Source organism: Rhinopithecus bieti, unplaced genomic scaffold, assembly GCF_001698545.2.
Source record: "Rhinopithecus bieti isolate Rb0 unplaced genomic scaffold, ASM169854v2 scaffold_14229, whole genome shotgun sequence".
NCBI classification, from domain to species: domain Eukaryota; kingdom Metazoa; phylum Chordata; class Mammalia; order Primates; family Cercopithecidae; genus Rhinopithecus; species Rhinopithecus bieti.
This window is the reverse complement of record NW_016807978.1, coordinates 1332783-1352221: the sequence shown is the minus strand read 5'-3', so window position 1 is coordinate 1352221 and position 19439 is coordinate 1332783. Positions and strand designations below refer to the sequence as shown.

The window sequence follows — 19439 nt, the reverse complement described above, 5'->3', positions numbered from 1 at the left end:
CCAAAAGACGAGATAGAATGGGACAGAAAAATATTCAAAGAAATAAAACATCCCCAAATTACTGAATGACATTAATTTACAGATCCAATAAGCTAAATGACAAACCCCAAGCAGGATAAATACAAAGAAAACACAAATAGACACATCATAGACAAACTGGTTAAATCCAGATAGGAAAAAAAAAAAGATAGCAAAGAAAACCTATCTTGAAAGCAACAGAGAAAATGGCGTATTACACACAAGGTAACAAAACACAAACAGGTCAGTTCTCAATAAAACAAAAAAAGTCAGACTAAATGGAAGGATATATTTAAGGTATTGAGAGGAGAAAACCTGTTGACCCCAATTCTACATCTATTGAAACTGTCCTTTTAAAAATGAAAGTGGCGGGAGCACAGTGGCTCAGGCCTGTAATCCCAGGACTTTGGGAGGCTGTGGGGGACGATCACTGGAGCCCAGGAGCTCAAGACCAGTTTGGTCAAGATGGCAAGACTCCATGTCTACAAAAAAATAAAAGAAACATTTAGCCACATATGGTGGTGTGAGCCTGTGGTCCCAGCTACTCAGGGGGCTGAGGCAGAAGGATTGCTTCAGCCCAGGAGTTTGAGGCTGCAGTGAACTATAATCGCACCACTGCACCCCAGCCTGCGCAACAGAGTGAGAGTCTGTCTCTAAAAAAATAAAAAATAAAAAAATAAAAAGAAGGAAAGCAAAATAAAGATATTTTCAAATAAAGCTCTGAGAGACTCCCTGATCAGATCTGGAGACTTTCAGAAATACTAATGTCACAGACATTATGTACACCACAGCTGAACATATTTAAAAATACGGTATACATACTCAGTGGAATACTATTCAGCCTTTAAAAAGAAAGAAATCCTGTCATTTGTGACAATATGGATAAACCTGAAAGACAAATACCACATGATCTCAATTACATGTAAAATCTAAAAAAGTTGAACTAATAGAAGTAGAGAGTAGAATGGTAGTTACCAGAGGCTGGGGAGAGGGGTATTGGGAAGATGTTTGTCAAAGGACACAAAATTTCAGTTAGAAGGAGTAAGTTCTATTGTACAACAGAGGGACAATAGTTAATAACAATGTATTACATTCTCCGAGGTCTATTGTACAACATGGGGACTATAGTTCTTAACAATGTATTATATTTTTGGAGGTCTATTGTACAACATGGGGATTATAGTTAATAACAATGTGTTATATTCTTGGAGATATCTATGAAGCAGGATTTTTAGTGTTCTTACCAGAAAAAAAAGATGATGTAATACATATGTTAATTATGTTGATTTAGCCATTACACAGTGTTTCAAACATAATGTACATGACAAATATATACCATTTTCTCAATTAAAACAATTTTGAATTAAAAGGGTAATAAATTCTTCAGTCTTAAGGAAAATTACACCAGATAATTTGGATTTATAGAAAAGAATGGAATGATCATAATTGGTAAATGTCCTCAGAAATGTCCTCAGAGATATTTCTTTCTTAATTTCTTCACATTATATAACTTTTACATGCATAGAGGCCGGGTGTGGTGGCTCACACCTGTAATCCCAGCACTTTGAGAGGCTGAGGTGGGTGGATCGCTTGAGCTCGAGAGTTCAAGACCAGCGTGGGCAACATGGCAAGATCCTTTCTCTACAAAAGTACAAAATTAGCTGCGCATGGTGGTTGGCACCTGTAGTCCCTGCTGCTCGGGAGGCTGAGGTGGGAGGATCACTTGAGACTGGGAGGTGGAGGTTGCAGGGAGCCAGGACTGTGCCACTGCACTCCAGACTGGGTGAAAGAGGCAGATCCCGTCTCAAAAAACAAAAACAAAAAACCCTACCACACACAGACAACAATAAAATAGCAGCTCAATTATCAATTCTGCCATTTTAAAAAACATCATTGATATGTTTACCCATTCTTTACCACCTCACTCCATCATCATCATCATCACATGGTTCTTTTCTATAAAATTTACATACACTGACACCTCTAATTTTTAGCTATATACTTTTTCATTACTTATTTTACTTACAGATTCAGGGTCTCACTCTGTTGCCCTCATTAGGGTACAGTGGCACAATCATAGCTCACTGCAGTCTCAAACTCCTGGGCTCAAGTAATCCTCCCAACTAAGCTTCTGGAGTAGCTGGGACCACAGGAAACACACCATCATGCCTGGCTAACTTATTTTTATTTTTGTAGTGACAAAGTCCCACTATGTTGCCCAGGCTTATTTATTTTTAATTGACAAGTAAAAATTGTATATATTTATGATGTATAACATGTTTTAAAATGTGTATATTGTAGAATGGCTAATCTCCTTGGTTAAATTTATTCCTAAGTATTTTGATTTTTTTACTAGCTATTGTCAATGGCATTGTTTTATTGATTTCTTCTTCCTTTTTTTTTGAGATGGAGTCTTGCTCTGTTGCCTAGGCTGGAGTGCAGTGCTGCTGCAGCCTCCACCTCTGAAGTTCAAACAATTCTCCTGCCTCAGTCTCCTGAGTAGCTGGGATTACAGGTGCATGCCACCACGCCCGGCTAATTTTTGTATTTTTACTAGAGATGGGGTTTCACCATGTTGGCCAGGCTGGTCTCAAACTCTTGAACCTCAAGTGATCCTCCCACCTTGGCCTCCCAAAGTGCTGGGATTACAGGCGTGAGAGACTGCACCTGGCCAGATTTATCAGATAGTTTGTTGTTAGCATGTAGAAATGCTACTGATTTTTTTTTTTTTTTTTTTTGGAGGTAGAGTCTTACTCTGTTACTCAGGCTGGAGTGCAATGGCATGATCATGGCTCACTGTAACCTCAAACTCCTGGGCTCAAGCAATCTTCCCACCTCAGGCTCCCAAGTAGCTAGGACTACAGGTCGTGCCACCACACCTGGCTAATTCTTTTATTTTTTGTAGAGATGGGCATCTCACTATGTTGTCCAGGCTGGTCTCAAACTCCTGTCCTCCAGTGATCCTCCTACCTCAGCCTCCCAAAGTCCTGGGATTACAAGTATAAACCACCATGTCTGACCACTACTGATTTTTGTGTTAATTTTGTATCCTGCAACTTTACTGAATTTATTACTTGTAATAGTTTTTTGGTGGAGTCTTTAGAGTTTTCTAAATATAAAATCATGTTATCTGCGAACAGACGATTTAACTTCTTCATTGACAATCTGAAAGCCTTTTCTTTCTCTTGCCTAATTATTCTGGCTAGGACTTCCAATACTGTGTTGAATGGAAATGCTGAAAGTGGGCATACTTGTCTTGTTCCTGATTTCAGAAAAAACTTTCAACTTTTCACTGAGCATTATGTTAGCTATGGGCTTGTCATATAAGGCCTTTATTATGTTGAGAGACATTCTTTCTCTACCTAATTTGTTGAGTGTTTCTATCATGAAAGGATGCTGAATTTTGTTGAATGCCTTTTTTGTATCTATTGAGATAATTATAAAGTTTTTGTCCTTTATTCTGTTAATATGGTGTATCACTGCTGATTTGCATACGGTGAATATGCAAATTCACAGGGATAAATCCCACTTGATCATGGTGAATGACCCTTCTAATGTGCTGTTGAATTTGGTTTGCTAGTATTTTCTTGAGGATTTCTGCATCTATGTTTATCAAGGATATTGGCCTATAATTTGCTTTTCTTGTACTGTTTTTGTCTGCCTTTGGTATCAGGCCTTTGTAAAATTAGTTCGGAAGATCTCCTTCCTTTTCAATTTTTTGGAAGAGTTTCAGAAGGATTGGTTTTAATTGTCTAAATGTTTGGTAGTATTCAGCAGTGGCATCATCAAGTTTGGGCTTTTCTTTAATGGGAGACTTCTTATTACTGATTCAATCTCCTTACTCATTATTGGTCATTTCAAATTATCAATTTCTTCATGATTTAGTCTTTTTAAGTTGGTATGTGTCTAGGAATTTACCCATTTCTTTTAGGTTATACAATTTGTTGAGTTTTTTCTTTTTTTTTTTCTTTTGAGATGGAGTCTCATTTGGATGCCCAGGCTGGAGTGTAGTGGCACGATCTTGGCTTACTGCAATTTCCACCTCCCAGGTTCAAGTAATTCTCCTGCTTCAGTCTCCCAAGTTGCTGGGATTACAGGTGTGTGCCACCAAGCCCAGGTAATTTTTGTATTTTTTATTAGAGATGGGGTTTCACCATGTTGGCAAGGCTGGTCTCAAACTCCTGACCTCAAGTGATACACCCACCTCGGCCTCCCAAAGTGCTGGGATTACAGGCATGAGCCACTGTGCCCAGCCTGGTGTATCATTTTTTTATAGTAGTCTATGGTCCTTTGTATTTCTGTGGTATCAGCTGTAATGTCTCCTCTTTCTGATTTTAAGCATTTTCTCTTTTTTATTAATCTAACTAAAGTTTTATCAATTTTGTTTCTCTTTTGAAAACCAGCTCTTCTCTTAATCTTTTCTGTTTTTCTAGTCTCTATTTTATTTATTTCTGCTCTGATATTTATGATTTTCTTTCTCCTAACTTTGAGCTTAGTTTGTTCTTCTTTTTCTAGTTCCTTAAGAGGTAACATTAGGTTGTTTATTTAGGGCTTTTCTTCTTTTTTGATACAAGCATTCATTGTTATAAACTTCTCTTTTCAAACTTCTTTTGCAACATCTCAAGTTTTGGGATACTGTATTTCCATTTTTGTTTGTTTCAAGATTTTAGTTTTATTTATTTGTCTTGAGATGGAGTTTCACTCTTGTTGCCCAGGCTCTGGAGTGCAATGGTATGATCTGGACTCACTGCAACCTCTGCCTCCTGGGTTCAAGAGATTCTCCTGTCTTAGTCTCCCAAGTAGCTGGGATTACAGGCGCCCACCACCACGCCTGGCTAATTTTTTGTATTTTTAGTAAGATGGGGTTTCACTGTGTTGGCCAGGCTGGTCTTGATCTCCTGACCACAGGTGACCCACCCACCTCAGCCTCTCAAACTGCTGGGATTACAGGTGTAGCCACTGTTCCCAGCAGTTTTAAGATTTTTTAAATTTCCCTTTAAATTTCTTTTTTGACCCATTTGTTTAAAATTAATTTCCACATATTTGTGAATTTTCAAATGTTCTTATTATTTCGAGTTTCATACCATTGCAATTGAAAAAGCTACCTGATATTATTTCAATCTTATTAATAAATTTTTTAAGACTTATTTTGTGGCCTAAGATATGATCTATTCTGGAGAATGTTCCATGTGTTCCTGAGAAGAATGTGTATTCTGTTAATATTGGATGGAATGTTCTGCATATATCTGTTATGTCCATTTGGTCTAAAATGTAGTTGAATTCCAGTGTTTCCTTACTGAATTTCTGTCTGGATGTCTGTCTATTGTTGACAGTGGCGTATTAAAATCTCCTATTATTGCATTGCTATCTATCTCTTCAGATCTATTAATATTTGCTTTATGTATTTAAGAACTCTGATGTTGCATGCACACATATTTGCAATTATTGTATCTTCTTGATGAACTGATCCCTTTTCATTATATAATAATTGTCTCATTCTATAGTTTTTTGACAAAGTGTGTGACAATTTTTGTGTTGCTATAAAGAAATACCTGAAGCTGGGTAATTTATAAATAAAAGAGGTTTCATTGGCTCATGGTTCTGCAGGCTGTAAAGGAAGTATGGTGCTAGCATCTGTTTCTGATGAGGCCTCAAGGAGCTTTTACTTATGGTGGAAGGGGATTGGGATCCAGTGCATCACATGGTGAGAAAAGGAGTAAGAGAAGAAGGGGGAGGCACAATACTCCCTTAAACAACCAGATCCCATGAGGACTCACTTATCACCATGGGGACAGTACCAAGCCATCCATGAGGGCTCTGCCTCCAAGATCCAAACACCTCCCACCAGGCCCACCTCCAACACTGGAAGTCATATTTCAACATCAGATTGGGAGGGGACAAAATATACAAACCATATTGGTGTACTGGACCTATATAATTATATCTAACCCCACTCTCTTTTGGTTCCATTTGAATGAAGTATCTTTTTCCATCCTTTCAGTTAATCTAAATGTGTCCTTAAAGGTGAAGTGAGTCTCTTCTAGGCAGCATACAGTTCAGTCTTTGTGTGTGTGTGTATGTGTGTGTGTGTGTGTGTGTTTAACCTATTCAGCCACTCTGTCTTTCGGTTGAAGAATTTAATCTATTTACATTCAAGGTAATTATTGATAGGTAAGGACTTAGTACTACCATTTTGTTCATTGTTTTCTGTTGTTTTATAGCTCTTTCGTTCTTTTTTCCTTTCATGCCTTCTTCCTTTGTGATTAGACGATTTTTCTCTAGTGGTATGCTTTAATTCCTTACTTTGTATCTTTTGTTTATCCACTGTAGGTTTTTGCTTTGTTGTTACCATGAGGCTTACATAAAACAGCTTATAGTTATAACAGGCTATGTTAAGCTGATTACAACTTAACTTTGATTACATACATTTACCCTGCCTGACATTTTATGGTTTTTATGTCATAATTTACATATTTTTATGTTGTATATTCCTTAATAAATTATTGTAGCCATTAATATTATTATTATTATTTCTTTCAGAGCTAGCTGAGGTTTTATTTTGGACAAAAAAAAAAAAAAGCAATTGTAGCTGGAGGCATGGGCAAGGGGGATCGCCAGGCAGTAAACTCCTCCGCGGGTGGGCTGAGGGCTAGGGCTGAGCCTCAGGTGGGTCTCCTGTTCCCTGTACTCCCCTGCACAGCGGCCTCCCTCCCAGGCTCTGGGGCAGCTGCAGGAGGGGCACTGGGAGGGGCTGCTGCAGCTGTTCACTTGGGCAGGACGTCACAGGACACGGACACCAGCTTCCCATCGTGGGTCTCAATCTTCTTCACAACTACGGCCTTGGTGAAGCTGGTGTGGCTGAAGGAGATGGAGCCCGTGCCAGAGCCAAAGCTGGAGCCGAGGCCGTAACTGAGGCTGGGGCTTGTGAGGCCCTCATAGGCTGAGCTCAGACCACCCACCTGCATAGCTACTGGTGGTCTTGGTATGGATACTAATGTTCTGCATCCCAGACTCCAACCGGCTCTCCTTGCCCTCCAGCAGCTTCCTATAGGTGGTGATCTTGATGTCCAGGGCCAGTCTGATGTTCGTCAGTTCCTGGTACTCATGCAGCTGCCATGCCATGGCCCACTGCAGGGTAGCCTCCAGCTTGGAGAGCTTGGCATTGGCATCCTTAACAGCCAACTCCCCATGCTGCTCGGCATCTGTGATGGCAGCCTCCAGGGAAACCCTCTGGCCTTTGAGGCCCTCAATCTCAGCCTGGAGCTGGGTGATGTTCTGGTTCATCTTGGAGATCTCAGTCTTCATATGCCGCAGGTCATCCGCATGCATCCCAGCTAGCGTCTGCAGCTCCTCATACTTGATCTGGTGCATGCTCTCAGCCTCAGCCTGGCTGTGGTTGGCGATCTCCTCATACTGCACCTTGACCTCAGCGATGATGCTGTCCACGTCTAGGGAGCGGCTGTTGTCCATGGACAGCACCACAGATGTATCCAAGATCTGGGACTACAGTTCCTGGATCTCCTCTTCATACAGCTGCCGGAAGAAGTTGATCTCTTTAGTCAGCCCTGCCAGGCAAGACTCTAGCTCTACCTTGTTTGTATAAGCTTCATCCACATCCTTCCTGATGAGGACAAATTCATTCTCCATCTCTGTATGCCTGGTGATCTCATCCTCACATTTGTTCTTGAAGTCCTCCACCAGGAGGACTGCATATTGCCAAGCTCTGCCTCCAGCTTCAGCCTCTCCTAGCCCAGAGTCTCCAGCTGCCGCTTAAGGTTGTTGATGTAGCTCTCGAACATGTTGTCCATGTTGTTCTGAGCCGTCTTCTGCTGCTGCAGGAGGGCTCCACTTGGTCTCCAGCATCTTGTTCTGCTACTCCAGGAACTGTACCTTGTCTAAGAAGGAGGCAAACTTGTTGTTGAGGGCCTTGATCTGCTCCTTTTCCTGGGTGCGCACAGCCTGGATGTTGGGTTCCGCCTCCAGGTTAAGGGGGCTCAGCAGGCTCTGGTTGACTGTGACGGCAGTGATGCTTCCCATGCTGCTGGCCCCACCACAACTTCTGCCCAGGACACCCAGAAAGCCGCTGCTGCCCACTCGGGAGAAGCTCAAGGAGCTGATGTGGGCATCAGGCCCACACGTGTAGGAGTAGCTGCTGAAGGCTCTGGGGCCAGAGGTGGACACCTTGTAGGACTTCTGGCTCACCCTGATGGACATGGTCGATGCAGGAGTGGAGGCAGGTGGGCTGAACCAGATAGAGATCCCAGAAGGAGCAAAGATCTCCTGCTTCTTGGTCTCTTTTTTTTTTTTTTTTTTTTTTCAGACGGAGTTTTGTTCTTGTTGCCCAGACTGGAGTGCAATGGCATGATCTTGGCTTACTGCAACTTTCACCTCCCGGGTTCAAGTGATTCTCCTGCCTTAGTCTCCTGAGTGGCTGGGATTACAGGCACCTGCTACCATGCACAGCTAATTTTGGTATTTGTTTTTAGAGATGGGGTTTCACCATGTTGGCCAGGCTGGTCTCGAACTCCTGACCTCAGGTGATCTGCCTTCCTCGGCCTCCCAAAGTGCTGGGATTTCAGGCATGGGCCACCGCACCAGGCCTATTGTAGCCATTATTTTTAATAGTTTTGTTTTTTAACATTCATATTAAAGACCCACCATTATACTATTATTCTAAATTTGTGTAGTTGTACCAATGAGCTTTATGCTTCTAGATGTTTTTGTGTTACTCATTAGCATCCTTTCAACTCTCAGCTTGAATAACTCCCTTTATCATTTCTTATAAGACACATCTGGTGGTGATGAACTACCTCAGTTTTTGTTTGAGGAAGTTTTTATCTCCATTTCTGAAAGTCAACTTTGCCAAGTAAAGTACTGTTGGTTGACAGTTGCCTTTTTTCCTTCAGCACACTGAATTTATCATCCCTCTCTCTCCTGGCCTGTAGGTTTCTCCTGAGAATCTACTTCTAGCCTTATTGGAACTCCATTATATGTGATTTGCTTTTCTCTTGCTGCTTTCAGGATGCTCTCTTCATCTTTGATTTTTGACAGTTTGATTATATCTTAGTATAATCTTGTTCAGGTTGAATCTGATTGCAGACCTTTGACCTTCTCATACCTGAATATTTATACCTTTCCTCAGATTTGGAAATTTTTCTGCTGTTATTTATTTAAGTAAACTTTCTGGCCCTTTGTCCCTCTCTTTTCCTGCTTAAACTCCCATAACTAGGATATTTGCTCTTTTGAGAAAATCTTGTAAGCTTTAAATCTTCTAAGCTTCATGTTTTCTTCTCTGACTGTATGTTTTGAAATAATCTGTCTTTGAGTTCATGTATTAATTCTTCTGCTTCATCAAGTCTGCTGTTAATGCTCTCTACTGCATTTTTAGTTCATTAATTGTATTTGTCAGCTCCAGAATTTAAAAAAAAAAAAACAATTTTAATCCGTCTGTTACATTTCTTATTTTGGTCATCTGTTGTTTTGCTGATTTCAGTGAAATGTTTCTCTGTATTTTAAATTTTATTTATTTATTTTGAGACGGAGTCTCACTCTGTCACCCAGGCTGGAGTGCAGTGGCCCGATCTCAGCTCACTGCAAGCTCCGCCTCCCGGGTTCACACCATTCTCCTGGCTCAGCCTCCCGAGTAGCTGGGATTACAGGCGCCCGCCACCTCGCCTGGCTAATTTTTTTTTTGTATTTTTAGTAGAGACGAGGTTTCACTGTATTAGCCAGGATGGTCTCAATCTCCTGACCTCGTGATCCGCCCGTCTCGGCCTTCCAAAGTGCTGGAATTACAGGCTTGAGCCACCGCGCCTGGCCTCTGTATTTTTTTAAAAGCAATTATTTTGAATTCTTTAAGAGGCAGTTTATGTATGTCCATTTCTTTCGGGTCAGCTACTGGGAGGTTATGTTTTTTAGATGGTATTATGTCTCCCATTTTTCTTGTTGCTTTACATTAATGTCTGTGCACTTAGTGGAAGAGTCACCTTTTGTAGACTTCATGGGCTAGTTTCATTGTGGACTGACTTTCCTCCCTGGGGTGGGGTGCAGTGGTTCTGGCACCAGTCAGGGTGCCAACTGTGTGGTCTCTGTGCAGCTCTGTCTGCTGAGGTTGGTATAGATAAAAATCACAGGGATACACAGCAGTCAATGTTGTGAGTTTCTGCAGTGGCAGCAAGAGTTGTTGGGTCTTTGGTGGCAATGACTGCTAAGATCGCCACAATCTATTTTTTTTTCCCACCAGAGAAGCTATGGCTGAAGGGATCCCTCTTGGCACTGGTGCCTGATGAGTAGCACCCATGGAATAATCACAGAACTCAGGCCTGATGCACAACTGTGTGGAGGTACTGCAGTTCTGAGTTCCCAGGTAGTAATGGCATTGGTGTCTGGGATGCAGGGATCCTTGCTGCTGTGTAACAGAATGCGAGATGCAGATGCTTGTTAAACAGCTAAGAGAACTGAGAATAAGAGCACTAGTGAGTGCAGCATTAGAGTAGCTCTAGGATTGGGGTAAAGTCAAGATCTTTACCGCAGCAGAGCTGGTACCCAGAGTGCAGCCACACACAGCAAGAGCTTGGCTCTTGGGCCCAGGGTGCGAACTTTTTACCTGTATACTTTTGACAAATGGATATCTTATATAGAACATTTCCAACTTCCCAGAAAGTTTCCTTGTATCACTGTCTTGCCAATCCCTACCCTATCAGAAGCAATGAATTTTTTTCCTTAGCTTTTCCCAGTTTATTCTTTTTGATTATTGAATAGAATTCTGTTGTATCAATGTACCAGTGTTTTCAGTTTGGGACTACTGTAAATAAGGCTGTTATGAACATGCCTATACAAGTATTTTTGCAGACAAATATTTTCATTTCTCTTGGATAAAAATCTAAAATTGGGTTTGCTGTGTCAAAGGACTATTGTACCAGCCTCGGCAACAAAGTGAGACCCCATCTCTACCAAAATTAAAAAATTAGCCATACATTGTGACATATGCCTGTAGTCCCAGCTATTGGGGACGCTGAAGTGGGAGGATCACTTGAGCCCAGGAGTTTGAGGCTGCAGTGAGCTATGAATGTGCCACTGCACTACAGCCTGAGGGACACAGTAAGACCCCATCTCAAAAAATACATAAAAAATCAAAATTTAAATTTAAAAAATTAAAAAAAAAAACAAATAAGGAGTAGTAGCTGGAAGCCAACACATAATTTTTGCTACTGACAATGGTCAAGTTTCTGGACATAGCTTACTGTGAGAGCCAAATAATCTTCATAACTGAGCACTAAAATTAAATTCAACAAGCCAGTCAGAGGCAACTGAATCACCAGAGGCTTCCCTATATGAGAGAAGAAAGGAAGGAACTGAGATAAACTTGCTCAATTTTTGCTTCCCAAATTTACCAGACAAGCCACTCCTCCTCTAGGAGGAAATGAGAGGGTAGAAAGAGACCAGGAGTTAAACTAATTGAGCTCCTTTAACATAGTAGGAAACATCAACAATGAGAAAGATATATTCCCTCTGTATTAATTTCCCATTGCTGCTATAAAAAATGATCACAAACTTAGTAACTTACAACAAAATTAATTTACTGTCTTCCCATTCTGGAGGTCAGAATCATAAAATAAAGTTGTCAGAGGGCTGCATTTCTTCTGGAGGCTACAGAGGAGAATCCATTTCATTGTCTTTTCTAGCTTTTAGAAGCCACTTACATTTCCTGGCATAGGGTCCCCCTTCCTCCATCTTTAAGGCCAGCAGCATAGCATCTTCTAATCCTTCTCTTATTCTGTGTGTCATCTGTGTGTCATCACATGGTGTCTTATTTTCTTCTGACCTTTCTGCCTTCCCCTTAAAAAGACCTATGTGATTATATTGGACATACCTAAATAATCCAGGATAATATCCCCATCTCAATATCCTTAACTTAATTACATATTCAAAGTCTCTTTGAACACAGTCTCTTGCCACAGAAAGTAACATATTCATAGGTTTCAGGAATTAGGCCATAGACATCTTTGGAAGGCCATTATTCTACTACAGCTTCTATCAGTTTTCACTCTTATTTAGCAAAAGGATAGGCTCAAGTAATTTCTTCATACAAGATACTTGACGCCTGGCGTTTTGGCTCACACCTGCAATCCCAGCACTTTGGGAGGCCGAGGCAGGTGAATCACTTGAGGTCAGGAGTTTAAGACCAGCCTGGCAAACATAGTGAAACTCTGTTTCTACTAAAAGTATACAAATAAGCTGGGCATGGTGGTGGGCACCTGTAATCCCAGCTACCTGGGAGGCTGAGGCAGAAGAATCACTTGAACCTGGGAGGCAGAGGTTGCAGTAAGTCGAGATTGCGCCATTACACTCCAGCCTGGGCGATAGAGCAAGACTCTGTCTTAAAAAAAAAGAATACTTTATTCCTTTTTACACTATACAATATTTAAATTGTTAGCTGTCTCCGGGATTTGGAATTCAAATCTTAAAGTAAAATAAAACAAATCAATAATCTCTTTAGAGGTAGATTTGTATTCACTTAAAACGTCTCATTACTATAACATCACTGAAAAGCAAGTGGAACTGGTATTAATGTGCACACTGAAGCACTGAAATCCTCTTGAGAAAAATAATCTGTGAAGACTTTTGACTTAATATAACATTAGTGTTTGACGCAATTAAGAAACTATATTAGTCAAGCCTGCTGTTTAACATAGTACTCCTGCTTACTCTGGCTCCTAAGCCATGAGTTTTCTCACAAACACAATCAACATTCCTCAGGGTGACAGTTGATAAATAATTCAACTTTGGAAGGGGGGGAACTGGTAGGAAATGCTCAAAAATGTCAGCAATGGTTTTCTCTGCAGTGGGATCATGGATGACAGTTTATTGTAGTTTCTGACAGTTTTCTGCAGCAAATTTGCTACAATTAACATGTATAACTATTATTTGAATAACTATTATTATTGTACAAATGTTTTCTTATCAAGACCAGTTATACTTTTACCTTTTTGGTTATTCTATTTTTTTTTAAGACAAGGTTTTGCTTTGTTGCTCAGGCTGGAGGGCAGAAGCGCCATCATGCTCCAACCTCCCAAGCTCAGGTGATCCACAAGTGCGTGCCATCACACTCGGCTAATTTCTTTTTCCTTTTTTTGTAGAGACCCTAAGACTGTGCCCCCACTCCCACTAGACCAGAGACTGGTTGCAAGTCAGGGTATCCAGAACTTCTGACCCACCAGCTTAAAGTGGGGGTTCCCAAGATTTCTTTTTGGGCTCGATTAGAGGTAGAGTGGCTCACATAACTTAGGGAAACACGTCAGAGTCTCAAGGCAGCTGAAAGGAAGGCAGGAGAAGGTCAGAGGCCTGTCCCTGAAGCCTAATACATCCAACACTATAACAAGACTGTAGTGAGAGCTATGGAAGTTAGGAACCAGCAAATGTTGATGAAAAATAATACCACACTATCCAACACTTGCAAGCCCTTATCCAAAAGTGAGTCATTCATTCATTGCTAAATATATATTAAGTGCTTATAGTTTTATGTAGCAATCTTACCTGAAATATGACTAATAATCAGTAAGTGCATATAAAAATATCTGAGAAGTTAAAATAGTTATTACAAGACTATATATTAAATCACATGAACTTTGTAAGGGTGTTGGTCTCCCCCTCTCCTGCTAACAATCGAACACCTAATAAATAACAGAAATAAGGATTGAAATTCTGGTGTGCTGGGTATCATGAGTGAAATTTCCTTTGAACTGTATGTTGAAGAAAAACAGATTTTAACAGCAGGAGGCAAGGAAATACTATTCCAAATACAGGCTGAAGAAGAGAAAGGCAGATTGATGGTACAGATTGTAGAGATCTATTTAACAGAGAGACCAAACACAGAGAGTTCAGAACAATCTCTCCATATTCCAGACATAATCTAATAAAAGCCTGGACCAAGGGCATTAGTGTAAGAATGGATATGAAGGCAGATATCTATAGAACTTGGTAAATAATGATTAAGCAGTTTTGCCCCAGAAAAATAAGGGCAATTAGAAGAAGCAGTTCTCTAAGTGGGAAGGTTAGACATTTCATCTGTGACATCTTGAATCTAAAATGATCAGGGACATCAGAGTTTTCCAAAATTTCTAACAGGTAATTAAAACTGTAGTAATAAAAAATTGTTTCAAGCTTGGGTCTCTAGTCAGACTGTCTAGGATGAAGCTAAGAACTTTTTTTATTAGCTATGGGACCTCGTGCAAGTGACATTAATCTCTCTTTTAGTTTCCTCATCAGTAAAACAGGAATAATGAAGTAAATGGATTGTTATAAGAATTAAATGGGCTGGGCGTGGTGGCTCATGCCTGTAATCCCAGCACTTTGGGAGGCCGAGGTGGGTGGATCACCTGAGGGCTGGAGTTTGAGACCAGCCTGACCAACATGGAGAAACCCCATCTCTACTAAAAACACAAAATTAGCCGGGCGTGGTGGTGCATGCCTGTAACCCCATCTACTCCGGAGTTTGAGGCAGGAGAATGGCTTGAACCCGGGAGGTGGAGGTTGCTGTGAGCCGAGATCGCGCCATTGCACTCCAGCCTGGGCAACAAGAGCAAAACTCCATCTCAAAAAAAAGAATTAAATGAGAAATATATGTAAAGTGCTTGGAATAGAAATTGCTGGCACTTAAGAATTCATGTTATATTTTTTCATTTTACTTTTTATCAGAGCTTAGAATGAAATATTACATGGGAATTATCTACTGATATATATATATATATATATATATAGAGAGAGAGAGAGAGAGAGAGAGAGAGAGAAAAAGATAAGAAGAGAGAAAAAAAGAGACATCTAAGAAAATAGAAAGGGTGGTAAACAAAAAGATACAGGCACTTGTATGTTCACTGCAGCATTAGTCTCAATAGCAAAAACATGGAATCAACCTAGATGCACATCAACAGTGGGCTGGATTGGCCGGGCGCGGTGGCTCAAGCCTGTAATCGCAGCACTTCGGGAGGCCGAGGCGGGCGAATCACGAGGTCAGGAGATTGAGACCATCCTGGCTAACACGGTGAAACCCCGTCTCTACTAAAATACAAAAAATTAGCCGGGCGTGGTGGTGCGCGCCTGTAGTCCCAGCTACTCGGAGGCTGAGGCAGGAGAATGGCGTGAACCCAGGAGGCGGAGCTTGCAGTGAGCCAAGATCGTGCCACTGCACTCCAGCCTAGGTAATACAGCGAGACTCCGTCTCAAAAAAAAAAAAAAAAAAAAAAAACAGTGGGCTGGATAAAGAAAATGTGATACATATACACCATGGAATACTATGCAGCCACAAAAAAGAACAAAATCATGTCCTTTGCAGCAATACAAATGCAGCTGGAGGCCATTATCCTAAGCAAATTAATGCAGGAACAGAAAATCAAATGCCACATGTTTTCATTTTTAAGTGGGAACTAAACATTGAGTACACATGGACATAAGGATAGGAATAGTAGACACTGGGGACTACTGGAGGGGGGAGAAGGGAGGAGGTGGTGAGATTAGCCACCATGCCCAGCTAATTTTTGTATTTTTAGTAGAGACAGGGTTTCGCCATGTTAGGCAGGCTGGTCTCGAACTCCTGACCTCAGGTGATCCACTTGCCTCGGTCTCCCAAAGTGCTAGGATTATAGGCGTGAGCCACTGCGCCCAGCCAAACAGCATATTTTTAAATTTTTGGTTGACCCCGTGATATCGCCAACATTAGGCCATTTTTTTACCTACAAAAACAGCAATTGTATTGGACTCCATCTAATAAAAGGAACTGAAACAAGTTTACTAAAGTGCTCTAACTCATTTCAGAAAAAAAGTCATCTGTGGGCAAATGATCTCCCTAACTAAGAACATGTCCCAACTCAATTCAGAGATCTGGGCTGATTGGCAAACTATGGCCTGCTGGCAAATAGTCTTTAGCTGCTTTCTTGCTACAAAGGCAGTTAGGTACATCCAGCAAATTGCACAGCCTACAAAGCAAAAATTATTTACTATTTGGCCATTTACAGAAAAAGTCTGCAGACCCCTGATCTCAGTCATGGTTCTAAAACACAGTCTGAAAGTCATAAATCTCTTTAAGTTGTATTACTGTAATAAGACAACGTCTAGTCTTTGTATACATACATATATATTTTGTGTGTGTACAGATATATACAGTCATGCACCGCATAATGACATTTTGGCCAGTGATGGACCATATATACAACAGTGGTCCCATAAAATTATAATAGAGCAGAGATCTGGCAAAATGGCCGAATAGCAACAGCTGCAGTCTGCAGCTCCCAGCAAGACAAATGCAGAAGGTGGGTGATTTCTGCATTTCCAACTGAGGTATCCAGTTCATCTCACTGGGACTGGTTAGGCAGTGGGTACAGACCACAGAGGGCAAGCAGAAGCAGTGTGGGGCGCTGCCTCATCCAGGAAGTGCAAGGAGCTGGGACCCTCCCTGTCCCAGCCAAGGGAAGCCATGAGGGACCGTGCTATCTGGCCCAGACACTACGCTTTTCCCACAGTTTTTGCAATCCACAGACCAGAAGATTCCCTCGTGTGCCTATACCACCAGGGCCCTGGGTTTCAAGCATAAAACTGGGCGGCTTTTTAGGCAGGCACCGAGCTACCTGCAGGAGTTTTGTTTTGTTTTGTTTTGGTACCCCAGTGGTGCCTGGAACCCCAGCGAGACAAAACTGTTCACTCTCCTGGAAAGGGGGCTGAGGCCAGGGAGCCAAGTGGTCTCGCTCAGCGGGTCCCACTCCCATAGAGCCCAGCAAGCTAAGAACCACTGGCTTGAAATTCTCACTGCCAGCACAGCAGTTTGAAGTCGATCTGGGACAATCGAGCTTGGTGGGGCAGGGGCATCTGCCATTACTGAGGCTTGAGTAGTTGGCTTTCCCCTGACAGTGCTAAGGAGGCCGCCAGTCTGGACTGGGCAGAACTCACCACAGTGCGGCAAAGTGGCTATGGTCAAACTGCCTCTCTAGACTCCTCCTCACCAGGCAGGGCATCTCTGAAAGAAAGGCAGCAGCCCCAGTCAGGGGCTTTTAGATAAAACTCCCATCTCCCTGGGACACAGCACCTGGGGTAAGGGGCAGCTGTGGGCACAGCTTCACAGACTTAAAATGTTCCTGCCTGTTGGCTCTGAAGAGAGCATCTGATCCTGACAAGGAGGATTCTCCCAGCACAGCAGTTGAGCTCTGCTGGGGGACAGACAGCCTCCTCAAGTGGGTCCCAGACCCCCATGCTTCCTGACTGGAAGACACCTCCCAGCAGGGGTCAACAGGCACCCCATACAGGAGAACTCCAGCTGGCATCAGGCCGGTGCCTCTCTGGGACAAAGCTTTCAGAGGAAGGAGCAGGCAGCAATATGTGCTGTTCTGCAGCCTCTGCTGGTGATACCCAGGCAAACAGGGTATGGAGTAGACCTGCAGCAAACTGTAGCAGACCTGCAGAAGAGGGGCCTGTTGGAAGAAAACCTAACAAACAGAAAGCAGTAACATCAACATCAACAAAAAGGACCCCCCACACAAAAACCCCATCCAAAGGTCATCAGTCTCAAAGAGCAAAGGGAAATAAATCCACCAAGATGAGGAAAAAACGGCACAAAAATGCTGAAAATTCCAAAAAACAGAGTGCCTCTTCTCCTCCAAATGATGACAACTCCTCTCCAGCAAGGGCACAAAACTGGATGGAGAATGAGTTTGACGAATTGACAGCAGTAGGCTTCAGAAGGTGGATAGTAACAAACTCCTCTGAGCTAAAGGAGCATGTTCTAACCCAATGCAAGGAAGCTAAGTACCTTGATAAAAGGTTACAGGAACTGCTAACTAGAATAACCAGTTTAGATAAGAATGACCTGATGGAGCTGAAAAACACAGCATGAGAACTTCATGAAGCATTCACAAATACCAATAGCTGAATCAATCAAGCGGAAGAAAGGATATCAGAAATTGAAGATAAACTTACTGAAATAAGGCATGAAGACAAAATTAGAGAAGAATGAATGAAAAGGAATGAACAAAGCCCCCAAGAAATATGGAACTATGTGAAAAGACCAAACCTATGATTGATTGGTGTACCCGAAAGTGACGGGGAGAATGGAACCAAGTTGGAAAACACACTTCAGGATATTATCCAGGAGAACTTTCCCAACCTAGCAAGACAAGTTGACATTCAAATTCAGGAAATACAGAGAATACCACTTAAGATACTCCTCGAGAAGAGCAACCCCAAGACACATAATCGTCAGATTCTCCAAGGTGAAACGAAGGAAAAAATGTTAAGGGCAGCCAGAGAGAAAGGTCAGGGGATGCAATCCTACTCTCTGATAGAACTGACTTTAAACCAACAAAGATCAAAAAAGACAAAGAAGGGCATAACATAATGATAAAAGGATCAATGCAACAAGAAGAGCTAACTATCCTAAATATATATGCACCCAATACAAGAACAACCGGATTCATAAAACAAGTTCCTAGAGACCTACAAAGAGACTTAGACTCCTACACAATAATAGTGGGAGACTTTAACACCCCACTGTCAATATGAGACAGATCAACGAGACAGAAAATTAACAAGGATATTCAGGACTTGAACTCAGCTCTGGACCAAGTGGACCTAATAGACATCTACAGAACTCTCCACCCCAAATCAACAAAATAAATATTCTTCTCAGTGCCACATAGCTCGTATTCTAAAATCAACCACAAAAATGGAAGTAAAACATTCCTCAGCAAATGCAAAAGAACAGAAATCATAACAAACAGTCTCAGACCATAGTGCAATGAAATTAGAACTCGGGATTAAGAAACTCACTCGAGGCCGGGTGCAGTGGCTCAGGCCTGTAATCCCAGCACTCTGGGAGGCCAAGGCGGGTGGATCACAAGGTCAGGAGTTCGAGACCAGCCTGGCCAATATGGTGAAACCCTGTCTCTACTAAAAATACAAAAATTAGCCAGGCGTGGTGGTGGGTGCCTGTAGTCCCAGCTACTTGGGAGGCTAAGGCAGGAGAACTGCTTGAACCCAGGAGGCAGAGGTCTCAAAAAATAAACTCACTCAAAACCGTGCAACTACATGTCTCAAAAAAGAAACTCACTCAAAACCATGCAACTACATGGAAACTAAACAACCTGCTCCTGAACGACTGCTGGGCAAATAACGAAATTAGAGCAGAAATAAAGAAGTTCTTTGAAACCAATGAGAACGAAGACACAACGTACCAGAATCTCTGGGACACAGCTAAAGCAGTGTTAAGAAGGAAATTTATTTTATTATTTATTTATTTTTTTTTGAGACGGAGTCTCGCTGTGTCGCCCAGGCTGGAGTGCAGTGGCGCGATCTCGGCTCACTGCAAGCTCCGCCTCCCGGGTTCCCGCCATTCTCCCGCCTCAGCCTCCGAGTAGCTGGGACTACAGGCGCCCGCCACC

General features: G+C 41.9%; 1 protein-coding gene and 1 pseudogene across 16 annotated transcripts in view; both read right to left on the bottom strand.

The window, feature by feature from the left end:
• Window positions 1–19439, bottom strand: part of ICA1L (islet cell autoantigen 1 like) — a 96165-nt gene that overhangs the window by 59677 nt on the left and 17049 nt on the right. For 9 of the 16 annotated variants that reach the window (XM_017884399.1, XM_017884398.1, XM_017884402.1 and 6 more), the window contains one exon: window positions 11262–11347. The exons of 6 other annotated variants lie outside the window; for them this stretch is intronic. In XM_017884399.1, the coding sequence (XP_017739888.1) occupies window positions 11262–11284 (23 nt within the window). In that variant the 5' untranslated portion in view covers window positions 11285–11347. Of the gene's footprint in view, window positions 1–11261; window positions 11348–11720; window positions 11868–19439 lie in introns of all 16 variants that reach the window. One more of the 16 variants, XM_017884407.1, reaches the window with a different exon arrangement.
• LOC108537217 (keratin, type II cytoskeletal 8 pseudogene) lies at window positions 6783–8247 on the bottom strand (annotated as a pseudogene).